Genomic DNA, 22,035 nt, shown 5'->3' with positions numbered 1-22,035 from the left:
GATTGTGGAATAATCTTGTATTTTTTTGATTTGTTTTTTCCTTCGCTTCAGAGTCATAATGGCTATAGACATGCGGTGCCCAGAGGTGCCAGACCCTAGCTGAGGCGCAGCCAGATCTCCGATATTAGCGTCAATTTATGCATGTTGACTGTTTGTACAAATGGTCTGCGTCTGTGTCTGCGTCTGTGTCTGTGTCTGGGCCAGGCCAAGCGTTGTCTGAGCCCTGATCGTGCGCTAAAACAATGGGCCAACAATTGAACTACCAAAATACGCCAACAGTTTCTGGTTAGGCATCGATCGCAAACGAAGAGAGTGGAAAGAGGGAAGAGGAACCCTCGCAGCGGGGTATTAAAGGTTCCCCTTCCTCAACTCCAACTCCAGATCTCTCTTCTCTTTTTGTTTGTCACACACAAATGAAGAGTTGATGATGTTGACGATCATCATGAAGACCAACTCGAAACCTCAGCCGCTCAATCAGAGGGTTCGCTTAAGAAACCTGCCTGTCATGATGCTCGAGACCAAGACAAAGTCAGAGTCTGGGTTAGGGTTTCTTATACATACAGACGTGTGCAAAATAATAAGAACAGCATGCCCAATTATTTTTAATAAAACAAATATTTTCTAATATAATCTCTTTTATTATTAAAGTATGCTTATGAAATTCGTTAGTATTTATAATAATGAATGCCTATATCTTAAACATAATACAGATAGTTTTGTTGGGTAATCTAAGCATTTGGTGTTGGAAAATTAAGATCAAAGAGAAAAATCAACATATCATCGATACCTACAGCTTTATTATTTTTAATATTTAATATGAAGATACTTCCTCATTATTTTCCATCATTTTGACGAATCTGAACTTAATAGAAGCTATATATAAGCGGCTTCTGAAAAGAATATTTTTCAGGTTACTCTTTTCCTTGTCATAATGCATTGTTTTTGTTCCTAGTATTATTTACATGTTTCTTAACATTTCTTCCAGGATACTCCATTGCATTAAGCTCTAGCAATTATTATTATTATGCGAAGATGTTCTTATTATTTTGCCCACGTCTGTAAGAATACTGTACAGGTACAGGGAGGGACTGTAGCCGGTTCTTTGCTTTGCTTGTTAGCCAGAGATTGTAGTTTTTGTTTTTTTTTTTGTACCTTTTTGTTTTTTCTTGTCGTGGGTCTGGGGCACGTCAGAAGAAGGTTGCACATACAATGGGTACACTTGTGCCACACTCGGGTTCTTCGTGCTCTTTGTGTGTGTGCAATGAGCAATGATTAAATTAATTATGCCTGGCAGGTAGACAGATCTTTACCTCTCTCTATCTGCCTTTCTCCACCTTTCTCTAGTTGTACCTAGACTCTATAGAAATGCAAGGAGCGTGTAGTAATCGACTACAGGACTCAAGGCACAAAAGGACATTTGATATTTTTGACACTTTTCAGACGCTTCTCTCCTTGGCCCATGTGGGACTTGTAAATTAAAAAATACGATGATTACACATAACAAATCCGAATCCCAATTCCAATCCCAATCCCTGTACCTATCCCAAGACCTGTTTAACAATTGAAGTGTAATTTATGACAACAATGCAATGATTGTTGAGTTTTACAGGCCTTAGTATCCTATAGAGCCCTGATCCCCCATGACAAATGGCCTGACTCCTGCCTGACTGACTGTGCCTGCCGATCGGCGAGATAAGCCCTTGATCAGGTTGCCAAACACTTGTGAGCTACACGAAAGCCGATCTCTTTTCCTCTACTCATCTATTTCTCTTACTCCTCTATAATGGTCTATTCTTTCGATCCATCATTCAATAGACATTTGAAATTGCATTCAAGCGATCTTCAGTCTATTATCTGTCTATGCGATCACCAAGTGCATACTATTGTTTGTTTTGAAAAACTTGAGAAAAAGACAACAGGAAATGTGCAATGAAATTGAATATGAGTAAATAATATAATTGTGATATGATTTGCAATTGAAATTCCAATTCATTCGCCAGTTGACTCAAGTAAAGATCTATATATGTAATCAATCATCCAATAACTTAATTTGCTCATTTTCCGTTTCTTGATTTCCTTTTGATGATATTTTCTTGTTAAGTATAATTATCTTTATATAACCTCTATGGTTTTCTAAATAATAAATTCATTATAAATTATAGCCTTACCATATTTAATATAAGTATAAAGGAAATTAATAAATAGTATTTAAATTATTGCCTGTTCTTAGATTTTATTAAAAGACTTATTTGTTATAGAAGAACATATTTTCTTTGCTATTCCATCCAACATTGCGTTTCGCATACACATTGTGGCATTCACACAGAGTTGCAGAAAATGTAAACAGATTTCGAATAATTTTCACACAAATGTCAAATGTGAGAAAAGCGATTTGCATGGCGCTCAAAAATAGATGAAAATTAACGACCACCCACTGAATTGTGGATACTTCCGTGGGTTGGTACCGAAAATAAAGAAAACACAAACTAAAATAATCGGATGTGTTACAAGTATGCAGTTGATTGACTTGCAGATGCCCTGTATGTCAATAAACTTGACAAGAACTGCACTTGCCTTTTATTTCACTATTTTATTTAAATATAAATTGAAATAGGCATTGTACCAAGTTTTAAATAGTAGGCTATAGTCTTTTATATGAATCTTATAGGTTCTTTGGTTTTGGCAACGATCTGAGATTTTTAAATAGCGTTCTGAACTAATTTTGAGGTCGGCAATCAATAAAAACAAAACTTTTCTGTGGCTTTCTTCGATTTTGACGACGCAGAATTTGTTGGACGTCGTTTGGGGTAAACAGAAAATTGCTAGTAGAAAATATTGAATTGGGCAACTGAACAGAGAGCACGGGGGTGTATGTGTAGTGCAGCAGTTGTTGCCCCCTTCCTACAAACGTGGCGCCACAACTACCGAACAATAAGTTGATTTTAGCCAAATCGCCGACAAATGAGAATTATTTTAGTGCGGTTTTAAATTTATTCCCCAAGTTGATTTGCCCCTTGCTCTGCGGTCAGTGAGGAATCTCTTGTTGTTTTTGTACTTAAATAAAGCGCAATTTGTGTTGTTTTTCTCTCAGCCTCCTCCTCCTGCTTCCCCCCTTTCTCATTTTCTTCTAATTCTAATTTTGCTTCTTCTTTTCCTTTTTGTATTCATTCTTGTTTATCAACAGTTGAAATTTAATAGATTTGGCACACTTTTGGCAGTTTCATATTGACTGACAGTGGAACAAATTAAAATGTTAGTATAAAAAAATTTGAAATATATATAAATAAAATATTCATTCAGGTTCTTTATTATGATTTTTTTTATGTAATCATGTTAATCTAGTCGCGTAATATTATTTAAATTTTAGTAACTATTTTATTTAATTTGATCTTTTCTAGCATTTTTGCATTGGGTTGTAATTTTAGTTGGCATGCAAAACAAAAATTTTGCATAAATAAATAAAACTTGAAAAGTAAAAAAAAAGGGATTTTGGTTTTGGAAAATAAACAACACGATATGAATGAACAAATGAATCAATGAATGAATAAGATTGAGCATGGAATACAAATGCGAGTCTTAAAAATGTATCAAAACAAAAATATGTTTATTTGTTTAATTTTACTTAGCAATTCAGTTATTTGTGGCACGAAAACAACCTACTTATGTATATAGTATAGAGATAGTTATTTCATATTGTTATTAAAAGGCGTAAATAAAGATTTATTTGTATTAGGAATATTATGGATCACAGTGTATATTTAGTAGCATTTTCATAAATCTGAGCTAAACCTATCCCTGAAAATCAGATGTTAAAGCACTGTCTGGCAAGTTAAGCAAAAACAAAATCTTTCCTTATATGAAGGTGCGAGATATTAAATCAATGTCGTTTTGACCGTTTTTGGGCATATTACTGAAATAGCCATATTTATTTGGTTTTGCTTTGGGTAAAAAAATCAAAAAGTTAAAAAAATATACTTATGGTTAATTAAATGCAAACAAAGCTCGAATGCAAATGAGACGATAGAAAATGTAAAATGTAATAAAATGATATTTATGATATGAGGATTGTACAATATTGTTATGAATACTTTTCGGAACGAAGTGGGACGACATCAGAAATCGCAAATAAATCGGACACTTGGACAAATAGACTGGTTGAACGAGTGAAGCGACTTTGAAAGCGATTTTGAAATCGCGTTCAACACGAAACTCGGCAAAAATTCAAATTCAAGCGGCGTACGCTGCGCGTTTTGTTTACAAATAGTAGAGCCCTCTACCCTCTCCACTTTTCCCCATAAGTTAGGCTAGAGAAGGCATTGGGGGGCCTTAGACCCACTAATAGCGGTATGGGGCAAATGGCACAACATAGCTATACACTTATAGTGTATGTGTATCTACGATTATTTTGAATTGTTTTTCTATACCCTCGCATGGGGTATGTCAGACCAGCTCTGTAAACTTCGAGGTTATATTTAAAAAACTTGCTTAAGCTGTTTTTGTATCTTAAGTACATCGAGTAGAAGAGAATCTGCTGACTATTTTAAATACCTGGCACAAGAAATATCGGTAGAATATGAAGTGTTTATAAAAAGGATTTTTGTAGACCTTATTTGGTTTAAAAATCATTATTTTGAAGTCAATTATTTGATTTGCTTTGTTTTAATTAAATAAGACTTCAATAATAACCAGAAATAATTAAAAAAATATTAATTTTTTAAGAGAAACTCTTACCAAACTTATTGAGTACCACAGCTTTTAAATCTATTAATATTGATTCCAGGGTATACAAATAACAGTGCCCAAATGTTCCATGCTGTTGTTTGTACGCTCTGTCTATGCATATTAGATGAAATTATAAACAAAACATAAAGCGACGCAATATGCGCGCCCAGCTAAATTCGTCACGCCCGGCAGAGACGTATGGAAAAAGGCAGAGATCGAAGAGCGCGAGTGTGAGCGGTGGAGATGGAGAGCGGGTGGGAGCGGGTGGGTCGACAGGCTGTCACTTATCGCTTTACGTTTTCGTCTTGGGTCTGCGAACAGATCGCGTTGTTTGTTGCCTATGCTTCATCTTCTACTTGCTGTGGCTGTTGCTGTTGTTGTCATCATTGTTGTTGCTATTGTTATTGTTGTCATGCCCAAAGCTGGGGGTCGACCTATTCAATATGCTGACACACGCGCCAACACCTCCTACGCTCGAGCAGCGCTGTCGCGTCGCGTCGCTGTTCTCAGTCCACACAATCCACAACCCACTCGTTGAGTGCTCGTGCATTGTTTTTGCGACGCGACGCAACGCAACGATCTGTTAAAGCTTCCAAAGCTGTACACATGTGCATACATACTATGTACAGTGGTTCTTGGCTTATTTCCCTCACTACACTTACATATTACATATGTTTAATGAATTAATCTTTTGATGGGGAGAAAATATAATTTCATATTTTATTTATTTTATATATATTATAAAAAAAAAAAATTCAAAGTGTACGGGGTCAAATAAGCTAAGTGCCACTGTGAGTAGTTTTATACATGAAGCTTACAGCAGCCACAGCCACTTGGTCGACGCATGATGAAACAAAAGCAAAAAAAAAACAATAGTTGAAAAGGAATTGAAAATGGGAATGATTTCTCAGGCAGCAGCGTTTATAATGCGATTTGTGTGTAACGCATCGTCAGAAGGAATCGGATAGCTTCGGTTATATGTGTGCTCAAGTTAGAATAATTTGAATTTAGAAAATTTTACTATGTTGAGCATTATTGTTAATATAACTTATTTATTTCCAAGAAAATAAATGGGGTTTGTGGCATAAGGACTTCAGTTACAAATACTGGGTATCTGCGGCCTTTTTTTATTGCCTAACTGTCTAAAATTCGATTAGTTTTAACACTGTGCACTTTGTTGTTGTTTTTGTTACTTATGCATTTTTGCTCCCCAACTAATTTACATTTAAATACCCGCACAGCCTACTTATCTAACACACGCACACACACATAAAGAATACACAGCTGCGCCCTGTTTCTGAGCTTATACTGTGGAAGGTAACACAGGCGGGCAGTGGGGGTGGATTCCAAGTGTCGTTTACGATCCGTTTTCTTTGAGATTGAAGAGAGAATGAGACAGGCTCAATAACTAGCAGACAAAGCAACAGCAGCTGAGCTTTCATAACGATTCATAAAAATGGGAGAGCAGTGGATCCCATTTGCAGATGCCATCTCTATCGCTCGACCTCCACACAGGGATGCACAGTGGTTCAGTCTCGATTACCGCTGATGTCACAAGAATAACAACAAATTGGCTTTTGTTTTGCCTCACGTTCGCATCGGGGCGTATGTTAATTTAATTTTTGTTTTGTTTGTTGCAATGTTATAATAATAAAAAATGATATAAAAAATAAAGCTCAACTTCTAAATGCCCAGTAAATGTCATTCAATTCAATCACTTAACAGTAAATAACAAAATTAAAAAATAAATACTAAATAGAATTAAATAAAAAATTTTGGGATAATGTTTCATTCAATTCGGTTGCTTTAACTCTTCTAGTCCCTCATCTTGTTGTAAATGCGAGCGGAAAGATAATGTCACAAACCCAATAGCCTCTGTTCCTGTTTGTATAAGCCTCTGGGCTTATAAGAGAAAATAAAAAATTGAATTTTTTAAAATTTAAATACAAACATCGAGACAATTAATTCGTATGCCATGTTTGGCGCCTGGTTTGTAAACCAGCTTTTGGATTAACTAAACAAACAGCAAAGCCCATTGTTATTGTTATTGTTGTTGTTAAAACTCTTGGGAACTGTTTTGGGTTTCATAGACAAAGAGATACGTTGTCTGTAAATTAATTAGTTTCATGCGCCAATCGATTTTGAATTTTCTTGTTTTCATCAGAAAAACAAACGGGTCTAAAAGTGAAATTTAAAAATACATTTTAAATAAAGGTTTTAAAAATTCATTTTTTTATATATGTAAATACTTAAAAGTGTCATCGAACTCTACTTTAATGATCAAGTAATTTTGTTTTGTTAATAAAGATTGTCTCATTGTTTGTTATAATTTCAGTTGAATGTGTATTAATAACATTATTAATGGATTATCATTCCTAAATAGAGATAATGATATTTATTGTGAAGATCTTGTTTTCTAGTCAGTATCCATTAATGGAATATTAATTGATTATAATTAGCATAAGCTCTTACATTTAATCTATTTATATCAAATCTTATCTTTAATCTATTTTTCGGAGCAATTAAAATTATGAGATTCGTTTAATTTATTCCATCAAATCAGATCAAGTTAGGTAATTAAAAACACAAGACCCTGACAATGGCTTAATAAAGTAAGGTTAGGTATGGTGAAGGTTAAGCTGGTTAATATCGTTGTTTAGACAACATAATTCAAATGAGAATGAGATTTAAAAAGTCTTTTAGCTTAAGATATATTTGGAGGTAAAGCTGAATGAGAAATAATTTCTAAAATAATAAGTTAAATTACGACAGATACAGACTCAAATAGTTTGTCAGTTATGACAAAGTAAAATTAGGAACAGAGATAATAATACAGATTATTATTTTGATTGATTTCTCTCGTTAAATTCTATCTGACGTAAAAAGTGCATAATAATTTAAAGATTTGGTCAACGGATGTGAATTATTGGTATATGTATAATTATGGCCCATTTACAGATACGAATGAGGCGCGATCCACAATCGCAAATGCGTCAATAGAACTTAAAAAAAAAGTCGCTAACAAAATGTCGACGCAATTATAGTTAGAGGGCGTAGGAGGAAGAATCAGGAGCGGGGACTAAAGACGAATGTTCATAATGTATGACTTTGTTTACAGGAAAACGAAAGAAAAACAGCTAGAAATAATAAGTAACTTTTAAATGAATTTGGCACACTTCAAATGGGAAACGGTGTGCAGGGAAATGTTGATGATAAAGGGAGGGGAGGAGATTGCTAATTGTTGTTATTTTGTTTCGGGATTTTCAAATGATATCTATAGTTGAACTAGGCCAAGATAAAAACGCTTTTGCCTGTTTGTTTATAATTGTTTATACAATTTGCAGAGCAAAACAACTTTTTTTCAGATAGCGAGCAATCTATTTACAGCACCAAGGGAGGCAAGATTGCGGGGGGAGGATGTGGAGGTAGGCCTTGATATGTGCACAAACATTCAAGCTTACACTCACACATACACACACACACACACACACACACATATGTGCGTTTGGTGCTTACATTTTGCAATTAGATTAGAAACCGCCCAAAAGACGCGACCATAAAACATGAAACTGAAACTGAAAAACAAGAAAAACAAAAACATTAAATGGCGATTAAAAGTAATTTAGATAAAAACACTGAAAGCAAATAGCCAACAACAAAAACAACAACAACGACAAACAACAACAACATATGCACAAGCACGTTAAGTAGAAGAAGAAGCAAGAGCAGAGAAATACACACAAAATGTATCTGTATCTCAGTTTACTCGCTCGGGTAAGAATAAGAATTTTTAAATGCTCTAGCATTCAACGTTTGAGAGCTGCCAAAATCTTTAAAATCTTATTAAGCAGAAGTAGAAATAGTAGAAATTAATAAATTAAACTTAAACAGATTATTTTAGTTTAAGATACATGGATTTAATTTGGGACATTTTTTAATGCTTACTTAAGTTTTTTTGATATTTCAGAGATATTTTGACAAAAAATGCTTAGAAATTAATGTAAAATTTCAAAATATATCTTTGATAATACTTAGCTAAATAAAAATAAATAAAACTGCTGCTTAAATTAAATCTGTATAATAGAAAACATTTTTTGTTATACATATTTTATGCTTCAGATAAGTTTAAGTACAGAGCATTTCTTAGTCGGTGTGATATCGAAATGATACCATTTGCAGCTACCGAATGCGTAACAGTATTTGGAAGCGAGAACCCGCTGAGGTGCTACCGAGTTTATCTAGGGGCGCCAGAAGAATGCGACGACTGCGACGTGCTTAACTGATTTAGTTAATTGCATTGTTTTTCAATTAAAGTTCGTATTAATTGAGCAAACAGAAAAGACAACAAAGAGGAGAAGAAATGATAGCACAGCGACAAGACCTGGCCCATTGGTTTAGATAAGATAAATCCCCCCTAGGCAGCCAGAATAAGTCTGATACCGTAAGCACACTGAAAACCTCATCTGGAACCTCAACCCCGACACTATGGGCCATGGTTAAAGTGTTTGCACATTGATAAGACACATATGAAAACATTGACAAATATTTATACTTGTATAATCATTTAATGCTGCCTATGTGTAACTCTATCTGTAGCCTCACCTCCAGTCTGTATCTGTATCTTTAACTCAATCTGCACATATTTACAGCTGTCCGCTATTATTTATAAAAAGGCTTAAGGATTTGTTTGCGTTTGGTTTTATATTTTGCTTCTTTATAAGAGAAGTTAAATTGAGCTCTTTACTAGATTCAGTGGATAGAATATAAATTAAAGTGTTGAAACAACTTTTTTTGACTTTGGTTTTAAACATTTTTAATTTATTAACAATTATTTTTTGCTTATTTTGTAGTAAAAAAAAAAAATAGTAAACGTTGTAGTAAATAATTGTACCAAGTTTCATAAAAATAGTTAGAGCTTTCAAAAAAATATTTTCATAGATAATCGAATATCACTACATATAATAAAATTGTAAAAAATCTTGTATATAATGTAAAAATAATTTGTTCAATTTCTGAACTAAATGTAGACAACAATTAAAAGTTGTTGATAAATGACAGTGAGAGAGACATATAAATAGATAGGGGTATTATATAGTATACAGATTGATGAACCTGACTCGGAAGAGACTTCTGCTTTGACTGTAACTGTGGCTTATCTATGGTAATTGAATGTGAGTGCGAGTGGAGTGCGAGTTTGAGTGTATTTGTGAATGCTTTTTCTGCTTTTCAACTTTTCTGCTGGTCTGCGTGTTGTTTATTTATGCAAGTGCCGAGGTGTGTTTTTAGCGTGTGGCATTGTATTGAATATGGATTCGTTATAGAGTGCTGAAGCGGGGGAGTATTGCTATAATAACAATAAGAGTGGCTTCCAATTCGAAATCAATTAACGTTGAGTGCTACTGGGCATGACAAGAGCGTCAATATTTACACAAAATAATGACAATCAAATAAACAGAAGCAAAGAATGAAAAGAAACGAACCCAATAACTAAACGCTGCCTAGACAAGGCCCAAACCAAAAATCCCAAACCCCCAATCCCTACAAATTAAGTCAACCCGAAACCGAGTAAAACCAAAACACTGTGACGACGCCTACAAAATGTTGATTATCTGCTTTCTTCCACTCTTTTATTTATTATTTGACCAACTCAAATAAGGAAACTTTTAGAGTTCAAGTCAAATTTGCGATAACTGTTATCTTTGGTTGGTAGTATTTAGATTAAAGATTAAGGTAGATTTACAATCAGCTAAGAAACTGAAATTATTCAGTTATGTTTTCATGTACTATATGTTAGGTATGAAATTGTAGATATGTATTCATCAGATCTGCTATATCTATCTTAATATACCCTGAAAAGAAAGACCAACTCCTAAAATCAGGAACATTCATCTTAAAAAATTTTGTTCTTAAAATAAGAACATTTTAAGACCATATTACTACTACTAAGAATATAAATCTAAAAAATTAAAGTTCTTAATACAAGAATACAAATTTTCAATTGTTAGGAAAGTATAAATATGTACTATTTCATATAAGACAAATGTTGACCCGTGGCGCTCTGGTTAGAGAAACCGCTTAATTTGTGAAGCAGTAGGCGCCGGCTCGAATCCCACTCGTAACAAATAAAAATAAAATTAATAAAACTATCAAAGTCAGAATAAAATGTATAGAAGTCAAAATTAAAATTATAAATATAAAAAATCATTTTTAATTTTTTTATTTTTTAATTTTAAGAACATTTATTCTTAAAATAAGAACTTGGACTTATTTAAAATGTTCTCAAAACCAAGATGTGTTTTCTTAATCTAAGAATTATATGTTCTCGACGCATTTTTTAAGACAATACTGCTTAGTTATGAGTCCAAAATCTTGATTTTAGATTATTTTTTTATCAGTGTAGAGTTTCCTAAAATTATCTTGTACACTTTGGTTTGAAATGTGCTCCCACTTCTACTGTAGCTACGAGTATCTAGCATATTGATAGAGTCATTCATAAATATTAATGGATTTGGTATTGCAGTCGAAATTTTCAGAACTGCAGTACTGAGAGGACAGAACACCATTTACAATTCAAGTGGGCAATTCATTCATTCTGGGATTAGCTGCACCGTTTGCCGCACGTTGAACCATAAATTTTACCTGGGCATTTTTACTATGCAAAGAGCGAAAAGTGTAGTTTTTGGCCAAAAAGAAATTAGAGAAACACCTCACTGAGGCTGAATTATGACCTTACCCAACCGACTGCTGACTCCTGGCTCTTGATTCCCCTATTCAGACTTCAGACTTCAGACTTGCGACTCGCGACGACTCCTAAACTACCCTGAAATTCATTCATAAATTTGAAGGCAGCGCTTTAAGTTGCCTCGTCTGACACTCGTTTGGGCCATAAAAATGTCGCATTATTTTATGCCGGCACACGTGCGAGGACAACGACGAGGCCGAGGACGAAGGACGAAGGACACTTCCGGCATTAACGACTTCAAGGATGTCGAAAACAGGGAAAACAGCCACCAAGACTCGTTTTCTTCCTCTCCTCCTCTCGTTCTCGCTGAATGCAACTACTTAAGACTGCGCAATGTGCATATTTGCATGGGAATTGGATAGTTGAAATTAGCCGGGTACTTAAAATGCGTTTACGACTTACGACTTACACTGAATGCCATTCACATGCCAAATGAATACATTGTATACTCGCTTTCATTGTATTTACAAATATGTACGAGCATTATGAATACATAACATGAGATTTATCTGTCATCTCTCACCTGACACTTTGTCCGTCTGTCCGTCTGTCTGTCATTTCAGTCAGACTGTTGAAATTTGTTATAGTTTCTGCGTAGCTAATTTATTATCATATTCGGTGGTTATTTGGAATTAGGTCTTGTATACCAGGGCGCATTTAGTTTATTCCTTTTACCTAACGATCATAAAAGCCTGTAAATGTGAGTTTTCTATTTTTATGCTTGTCAGTCACTGGGTTTTATAGCTTGAATGTTATATATATATTATAGATATTCTCTATAGAGTCTTTTGTCGTCTTCAGGAAATCATTTTATTGAGTTGACTAAAGTATTTCTTTTATATAACGCTCATAACAGGACTTTAATATATTATGCACATTCGTGTGACTGCTGAAATTTGGTATAGATACTCCTTTGCTAATCATTTATCATAATCAGGGCGTATTTTTGATCAGATATGAAATTGCATTTAGAATAAACTTTTTTCCTTTGGCCTCAATCATACATTTTTGGCTATCATTTACGTTAGCCAAATTGCAAATTGTTTAGCTTTCGATGTTGTTGTTGCACAATATCAAAATTGTTGCATCCGTCAAATATTCGTGCAATGCTCCCGACACGCAAATTGGTTGAGGCTCAACAAAATCTAGAAAATTGAATCATTTCGCACTGACAGCGAAATATGAAATCAGAAATGGAATTACAAAACAGACACTGGCAGGCCCAACAGGCCCCATTCCATAATTTCCCTTTCCCAGTTTGCCCAAAACGGATACGCGGCCAAATTGAATTGTGTCCCCCGTCTAAGCCCTTACCCGCTCAACTAGCCCACCTCCTTTCCCCTCTACGACGTCCCTGGCCATCTGTCAGTGAGTTCTTGAGGTGCAAATGCAATTATATATTAGCAAAAAAAAAAAAAAAGAAAATGAAGAAAATGTATCCGTATACACGACAACGGCAAACGCAATCAAAACATGACGCACACACGCCAGTTAAAGGTAATAGGCGGTGGAGGGGGAGGGAAAGGGGAAGGTGAAGGGGAGACGCAACTGACAGGGGCACGTATGTAGAATTAGTTTACGAATTGCTGCAGGATACGTGGAGCAACATTTTACAGCAAACAATTTCCCAATGCAATGGAAAGGAGACGAGGACAAAAACCAGAAGACGCTGTCAGTTGCACAGTGGCACAAATTGACAAAATAACCAACAACATTTTCAATAATTTGGAACAAACATATTTGCCATATTTAAAAATTTTTCGAAACCAAAAGGTTTATACTTAAATTGGAAAATAGATTAATACTTATAATAATCAGTATAGTTTTTAAAGAAAACATTTCCAAAATGCAATAAGTTTTTAATAAGTTTTTAAGTACTACATCACAAAAAAATTAAATAATAAAAGCTTTGATATTATCATGTATGTAAATAAAGAATTATGGTTTATTTTATGGATGACAGCAATAAATAATTAATTTTAAAGAAGTCTTAAATGTATTTACAAACTTAAAAAAAAACTAGAAGATTTTTTTACACAATTTTGTTTGATGCTTCCCACTGTAGTCAGCTCATAGACACAGACATAGAGGGAGCCTAAAAAACCTTGTTGTCTGGCAGCTGGGGGAATTGGAATTGGCTTGGTTTTGGTTTTGGTTAAGGTCCTGGGTTCGAGGCACACTGCTCCCGGCAAGTCCCTGGGGGGAGATGTGCTGGAGATGTGGGCGGGAGGGGGAGTGGCAAATTTGTAGCACATGTAACGCCAGCAATGCAACCTGAAAGACGTACACACAAATTTTTGGAAGCTCTATTAAGTGTTGCCACCAGGAAAAAAAACTCCCAAACATCTAACCCCAAAAAACTCAACCGAATCGAACCGAACCGAAGCCGAAGCCGAGAACCGACCTGAGTTTTGGGCAACGCACAACACGCTGATTGTTGATAGGACATGGAAAGGGTGAAGGAGGGGAGGTATAAACTTTAAAAGAAAACTTGTAAGTGTATGTGTGGGTTTTTGAAATGAATATGCATAGGCGCAAGGGCGTGGCAAAGGCGCACGGTGCCGGAAAAACTCTTGGCAAAAGTAAATTTAAAAGTTTTTCATGCGCCGCCATCGTTCTCCCCCCTTCCCTCTGGCCCCTTCCCCCCTGAGAGATATGAGTAGCGCTCACTTTTAGACAAGTTTTCCTAGTTTTTTGGGCTAACGTGGAGCGTGGAACGCGAAGCACGTGGATGGCAAGAGATTCGCTCGCAATACCAGAAAATGTGCGATAATTCACATAAGCAGTCTTATCATATGTATGAGTGTGTATCTATGTGGGTGTAGGTATGTGTGTGTGTGTGTGTGTGTGTGTGTTTGGGATTTCCTGCGGAAAGAAAGCACCTCCCAAGCATTTAGGCATGCAAAGTTTTCACTGTGGCACGTTCCACTACAAAGCTATTAAGATGCCCCCAAAGAGAAAAGTTAGTATTGGCCTCAGCATAGATAATAATTTAGATAAACCTCAAATTTATTTCGCATTTATGCATTTAATATTTGATTGGACTACAATTAAAATTATTTAAATTTGATTTTAATTATAGATTCAAAATCATATTTTCTTATAAAGCTTCTAATTTAATTAAATATTATTAATGGATAATTGAGGAAAATTAATTAAATTTTTTTTATGAAATAATCTTACCATAAATGTATCTTACATGTGAAATTATCAACCAAATATTATATAAATGCCAAAGAATGTAGACTAAAAGCTAGATATATTATATCATTACATATATTATATCCTCTTTAAGCAAATCTACAAATGACATTTCCATGGAACCACTGCTAAACCAGTCTGTGAACTATTTTTTAGGCCATCTTAGAGCGCAAAACATGGCTTTTACTTTACGCTCCGCATATTAAGCATGCTGTTGGGGTAAGAAATCTTAGCTTATCTCGGTTCTGGCCATTTTTCTTGGCAGTTTTAAGGAAACGCAACTAACATTTTCGCACGCACGCATCCGAATACCATTTAAATAACGCTCCATCATCGGGCACACCCACATACACACATACACCTATAGTAAAGTTTTACCTACCCTCCCTTCCCCCACCTTACTTACCCCTTCACCGTTTCCCCCCTTAGGGGCTGCTGTAGTGTTTCGTGGAGTCGTTCCATGTCGCATCTCGTTTTTTGGGAGATGGCGTTGATAAATGCACAGAGCATAAAAGTTGAGGCAAAACTACTTTTGGGGTTTTTAGGCAAATTTTCGCCATAGAACTAAAAACGTAGCCAACTACTTTCCACTTACCTGGCGTTGTGCCACGCCCCCTTTCCACCATAGCGAAACCCAATCGCATGCTGCTTTCCACCAAATCGCTGGGGCCATTAGAGCTCCGGCAAAAACGCCGCTAAATGCGATGTGAATTATTTAAGGCACGTGTGTTGTGCAGAATGCGGCAAATTCGACAGTGAAATGCATTTATTATTGAAGATACCGAAAAGTACCGCCATTTTCCTTTCCTCTATTACCCCCCTTTTTCAAGTGGTAGTTCCGAAGCTGAGGCTGAAGCAGAAGCTGCTGCCAAATGACTGCGGAATCCTTCGGCTGACAAGCCAACCAATTATGTTCGCCTGATGAGTGCTTTAGTGGGTAACGAGGAGGGAGGGAGTCCTTGCCTGCTCATGGTGACGGTGGGAATGGGGGGTATTTTGATAAACGCTTTACAGTTTCAAAAGTTTTGTGCTGTGTGGCACGTGATTGGAATAACGCGTGCCACAGTCAACTACAGCTCAGCATCAGCATCAGCTTCAGCATCAGCTTCAGCTCCAGATTCTCGCCACAAAAGTGGAAATTTTACACGAGTTACGATTATGTGAGGCCGCCAAGTGAGGGAATGTGGGGTAAGCTGGGGAAAGTAAATGTGGGAGAGGCAGGAAATGTAGTGGCAAGTGCAAAGTGGCAGGCAAAACATGTTTCTGATTTTGGCAATCGACAAATGCTGCACACACTGTTCAAAAAATAGCATACATTTAGTTACCATATTGAAACGCATTCTTTGAAACGTTTAAATGGGAGAAAAGTGTTTACAAGGCGATTTTAGAATGACCTAAAATTTACATAATCGCTTAAAATAAATATGAGTTACATATTCGATCATTTAAAATCGAATCCTAAAAAAAATTTAAGCTTAAATTAAAATTTTTTTCAGTCAAAAGAAACATCCCTTTATGTTGGAGCTTATAGATTTTGGAACATCCCCAGTGAAAGAGTTGCCAGTGCATTTTATGTGATGTTTATTTCGATAGCAAAGTGGTAAATTGGAATTACAAATTGGATTGTAATAAAGTTAGTTTTACATCTGGCGATATATTGTTATATAAATATATAAGTATATGTATGTGTGTATATTTATAGTGTAGACCTAGGCTGTCTCTTTCTCTCTCTACCCATTCGCTTTTGCATTCTCACAGTGGTCTCAGTCTTGCTTCAGTTGGCCGCCGGTTCGCCATTTCCCTGCACATGGAGTATCATCTCGAAGGGATCCCATTCAAGATCCGATTCTTGCTTGACACGTCGCCTAACACCTGCGTGCAACGGATGATGATGATGATGCGTATGTAGGGCGCCATGATGGGGCAGCTGATGTTGCACCAATCCAATTGGCATGTCCTGCGCATGCTCCGCCAGCCCTGGAGGTCGATACAGTTGCAAATGCTGGGCATGACCGTGTCCAGCTCCCGTCTGCTGCTGTTGATGATGATGAGGATGCGAATGCGAATGTGAATGAGGATGTGGATGTGGATGATGATGCTGCTGCTGTTGCTGCTGCTCACTGACCATCTCCTGGATGTGCTCCCGTGTCTGCTCCCGCTCGTCCACCTTTCTCAGCAGCATCTCCCGCATGAAGGACATGCGCTCAAAGTGCTCCCAATTGGAGCGAAATCCCTGCTGTCCATATTGAGAATGTCGCTCCTTCTGCAGCTCGTCCACATAACGCTGCTTGATGATCGACCAACGAGTCTGCATAAGAGCTGCAGATAAAATATATGAGCTGGAGTGAGTACTAAAGGAGTATTAGACTACTCAAAGAGTTCTCTTTAGTAACTTCAACGGAGAGATTACAAGTCTGAGATACATAGGGATAGATAGATACTCTGCCCTTTATATACCATGAATGACTTTCTATCTATGCTGCTCGGGTAATTAATAAAGAAGTTGGACTATTCGAAAAGTGTCTACTAAAAATTAAAATAAAATGATGCTCCTAACAAAAAGAAACACAGCAAATGCGCTGCTTCGAGTCGAGGTGCTGAACACAAATACTATAATTTATGAATCTGCTCATAGCAATTGCAAAAACAAATAATTGCTGATGTTGTTGCCTAAGTCACTTGTAGAATTCGACCCATGTTGTAGAGTCTTGATATTACTTACTTGGCGTCAGACCCATCTCGGTGGCCGCCTCCTTCCACACAGCGGAGGTGCGGCTCTGGCCTTGTCCCTTCTCGCTGCGCTGCCGTCCCGCCCACAGAGAGGGGCGCGCCTTAATGGCATCGATGATACGACCTCGCATGCTGTTGTGCAACGAACTGGGCCGGCCCAGTTTGCGAGGGGGCGTGGTCGTTGCCTCCACGGTGACAGCAGCCGGAGGCACGAGTCCGGTGAAGGCGGTATAGTTCATTCCATGTGCGGGCGGCTGCGCGATCAGATGTGGCAACTCTGTCGTGGACGGTGGAGTTGAAGGCGTCGTCGTGGCAGTTGACTGCAACCAACTGAAGCTGCCGCTTGGACGACCCCGTCCATGTGAGGCACTTGGCAATGGAGGTGGCGGCAACGTTGAAGGTGATCCTCCCACTTGCAACGGCGATTCGCCGGCAGGGGGCGCTGTCTCAGAGCTGGCAGCGCTAGATTGGGCGCCCACAATCTTGGCCACGGTTATGTTGTACATAAAGGACATGGGCTCAAAGTGTTCCCATTTGGTATTGAAGCGCTCCTTGTGCAGGATCTGACGATGCACCAAGTTATGATAATGATACTTCATTTGGCTCCAAATTGACTGCAATTTCACTGTTTAAAAGAAGAAAGACAGTGGAAGACAGAAGTTCAGAAAGAAAGAACAAAGAATTCGAATATTCAATTATCATTTAAAAATACACTAAAACACTCATAAAAGAGACAAGTAAAAATCTAATTATAGCAGAAATCCTTTATAAGAAAGTAGAAGAAAATATAACACTTTAAAAAAATCAGAAGAGCATCTTCAGGAGCCATTATTAGATTTCTGTTACCAATTAATATTTAAAAAAAAAATTAAACTTTAAAAAGCTATCTAGGTGAATAAGAAAATTTGTAAAAAATGAAAATAAAAGTAAATGAATGAATAATCATCATCATATATACGATCCCTGGTAAAAATTATTTGCTTAGTAATATACAAATAATTAATTAATAATAATTAATAAGAATAATTAAATTAAACAAACTTTATAAATAGGAATACATTAATTACAATTACTTAATTTTCAAATAGAAAACAATTCTAAAAGTACAGGGTATTAAGAGGTAAGTTCAAAGAAACTGCACTGGATGAAGCTACAGTCAAATTGAGCATTGCACCAGCTGTGACACGACGTGAGTGCATCTATTTTTAGACTCACGCACGCAGAGCATAAAACCAAAAGTGTTTCTCATTTGCTTGTGGGGATAGAGAGAGAGAGAGAGAGAGAGAAAAAGAGGGAGAGCCAGAGAGCGGCAACAAACAAAATGCAAAACAATAACAAATTGACCACAGGCTGAGCTTGCACACTGTTGCTTTTGTTGTTGTTGTTACACACAAAGACGCTATGGCTATCTCAGTCGCACTCACCTGTAGGCACATGACCGCCAAACTGTTCGGCGATCTCGTTCCACATGGGCGAAGTGACGCTGCGGCACAAGTGCAGCTTGTTGTTTGAATCCCAAATCTCTGGATACTTTTTGATGGCCTTTAACAGCTGTGCACGATTTACGAATGGATCCTCCTTGGGCATGGCGACAGGATGTGGATGTTGATGCGATTGTGGATGTGAATGTGGATGCAAATGTGGATGTGGATGCTGTTGCGGTATGGAACTGGAGGCGATGGTGGCGACGACGACGACGACGGCGGCGACGACAGCAGCGAACGCGAAGCACAACTGCGTCCTTTGACATCAATTATCGGCGAATAACTGAAAGTAGAGTTTGCAAAATATGCGAATTGAAAATGAAAAGGCAAAGCGATTGAGGAAAATAGAGAAAACGATGACGACGACGTCGGGGCAACGACAACGACGACGACGCCAGCGACGACGACGACGACGGCGATTGTTTGCTGTCGCTGTGGTTGTTGTTGTTGCTTTTGGGGCGCAGCGATGCCGAGAGATTGGAAAGCAATGTAGCAGAGGCAAAAGCAGCGCAAAAGCGGCGAAAGCGCACACGAGATGAGATACACAAAATGCAAGCGAGAAGAGAGAACAGACAGAATGTGCAAAAATGAAAAAAGAAACACCGACAGCAACAGTTCGGCAGCAGCGACGTCAGTGTGTGTGTGTGTGTGTGTGTGCTTGTCGGTGCAGGTGAGGGCGGGGGAGACTGGGATACACACACACATACATAAGTCGAGGCGACAACCAAAGCGAACACAACATAACAGACAAAGGCAACGAAACCAAAGAGACAAAACAACAGCAGAGGCCGCAGCAGCGCAGCAGCAGCGACGAACCTTATGGAAGAAACAGAAACAGAGCTGCAAAAAATAAAGCAAAAGAAAATGACAACAGCAGAATGAACTAAAAGAAGAAAGAAGGAAAAAACAAGGCAAGCAAATGATGGCAGCCCGCAAAAAAAAGGCAACGATTAACAACACCGACGTCGACGTTGGGGCCACTTGCATGTGCCTGTATGAGTGGCTCTGTGTCTGTGTGTGTATGTTTTTTTGCCACAGCGTCGTCGCCATATAGAAGGTGGCAACGTCAGCGTCGACGTCGACGTCGGCTTGGAGCAGTCGGGCCGCATTAGAAGCATTGGCAATTTCGTGCTGCCGCTCTCCGCGAATGCGAATGCGAAACAAAAGAGCAGCGTCAAACAGCGATGAGTGCTGAGCAAAATGCAGGCACGTAAACAGAGTAAAATGCACGATGACCGATGCGACGGCGACGACTGCAGAGGCAAAGACAGAGGCCGCAGACGAAGCTAAGTAGAGAATCGGCCAGGCTGTCTAAAACTACAACAACTGTGGGGACTGTCGAATGGGGTGGTGGGGTATTGTGGGCGTTCGGTCGATTGGTCGCTCGGTCGGTTGGTCGCTCGTTCGATCTGTCGGCCAGTTGGTCGTTTTAGGGGGCTACGTGCAATGAACCCATTTCACAGCCACTACAACTACAATTGCACACAACACGCACAGCGTTGTGTCTGTATTGGTGCAGAGTGCACCCACTGCAAACGTTCTGCCAACGCAATATGTATGTACACAGCAGCAACACCAACTACAACTACAACAGCGACAACAAAAGTAGGCGAGAAATCGTTGAACAGTTTAGCCATTATGCATTAGGGTGATTCACTGTTACGTAGGGTGATCATGACCAAATTTCCTTTTTTAAATACTGATAATTAAAAGCTAGATAATTTAATAAAAGTACTAAAACTTAATAAAAGTTATAATGATAATTAATATTTAGCAAAGTAGTTAAAGATTAGACAAAATTATAACAGTTTGAAGTTTTTGAAAAAGCGTCAAGGGGAAGGTGTGGACAAAATGGAATGTGATGGAAAAAAATTGAATTTCTTAATTTTATTACAGAGTCAAAATAGAGGAAATAATAATAATTAATTTTGATATTCCGCAAGGAAATCGGTAAAGATTTGACAAAGTAATGACAGTTTACAGTTTTTGATTCAATTAAGAAGATAAATCTGAATAGAGATATAACTATAAAGTATGTGAGTTGTGTGGGTCAAAGCTTAGATTGTTTTTATGACCAATAGAAAAGGGAAATGCCTTCTTATATACAGAGTTCTAATGTGAGCTTATGGTGGGGGGGCATAATTTAGCCATGAATTGGGTTTAGATTGTTGTGGACCGAGGGTCACATTGAGAGATCATGGATTTCTTATCGTAAGTACGCACAGTTTTCTCATCAATTATTCAATGGCATGACATTGGCCCAACTGATACCCTCTCGTTCCTTTTTGTATTTCTAATGCTGTTGTTAATGTTTTTAATGTTTGTCGTTTTATTGGCTACTATGGTTTTTTCCTTGTCTTTTTCTATTTTGTGCTCTTTTTTTTTGGTTGGGGATATTTTAGGGCATCTGTGGGATATGTGAACGCACACGCACTTATCTGGAAGCGGTGTCTTTAATTTTTACGACTGCATAAATGGTCCTGAGCACCTCCCCCGACCTCTGCTCGGTTCAGGGCCAACGTAATTTGCTAGATTAGAATTAATTTTGAGGCTGGCACTCTGCTCATAGGCAAACTTGGACAGTAAAATAAGAAGCAGAACCAGAGGAAAAAAGCGAAGAGAAGTGAAGAGATGCAAAGTGAAGAAGAGAACGTAATGTATCTGAGGCTGAGGTTGAGGTTGAGGTACGACAAACCGACAGACGGACGGAGAGACGGACAGACAGACAGGCAGGCAGTCAGGCTCCACATCAATTGTCGTTCTGAAGATGGGCTTGAAACTGGCATTGCGTGGGCTAGGGGTGAGTGAGGGGGTGAGGGTATAGGTGGCGGGCCTGGGGTGTGGGTCTGTCTGCAGTGTGTGTTGCCTTTGTTGGGTTTTTATTTTCATTTTCATTTATGCTTTTTAAGTGCTTCATTAAAATCGCGTACGGCCACGGTTTGGGGTCGCTGCTGGGGTCTCTGAGTCTCTTCGATGCTGGGGCGGACAGACCTTTGTCAGCGTCATCAAGCACCGATACACACACCAGCACACACACTCACACACGCGCTCGCTCAGACAAAAAAAAGTATCTTTCAGATACATGTCCAAAACGTAAAGAAAGCAAAGCCTAAAAAACGCACGACAATGCTAAAAAGAAATAATAATAATAAAAAT

At 37.8% G+C, this 22,035-nt stretch overlaps 1 protein-coding gene across 1 annotated transcript; it reads right to left on the bottom strand.

The window, feature by feature from the left end:
- Window positions 1–16,379: 16,379 nt before the first annotated feature.
- On the bottom strand, window positions 16,380–19,169 carry LOC117788687. The gene is made up of 3 exons (XM_034627521.1): window positions 18,820–19,169; window positions 17,388–18,020; window positions 16,380–16,984 (listed from the first exon to the last, which is right to left on the bottom strand). Exons 1-3 carry the CDS (start codon window positions 18,980–18,982, stop codon window positions 16,440–16,442), a joined length of 1,341 nt encoding a protein of 446 aa, XP_034483412.1. The 5' UTR covers window positions 18,983–19,169; the 3' UTR covers window positions 16,380–16,439.
- Between the last annotated feature and the right edge of the window lie 2,866 nt (window positions 19,170–22,035).

The sequence above is a fragment of the Drosophila innubila genome (assembly GCF_004354385.1).
Source record: "Drosophila innubila isolate TH190305 chromosome 3L unlocalized genomic scaffold, UK_Dinn_1.0 0_D_3L, whole genome shotgun sequence".
Classification (NCBI taxonomy): Eukaryota; Metazoa; Arthropoda; class Insecta; order Diptera; family Drosophilidae; genus Drosophila; species Drosophila innubila.
This window is presented reverse-complemented; position numbering and strand designations above follow the sequence as displayed.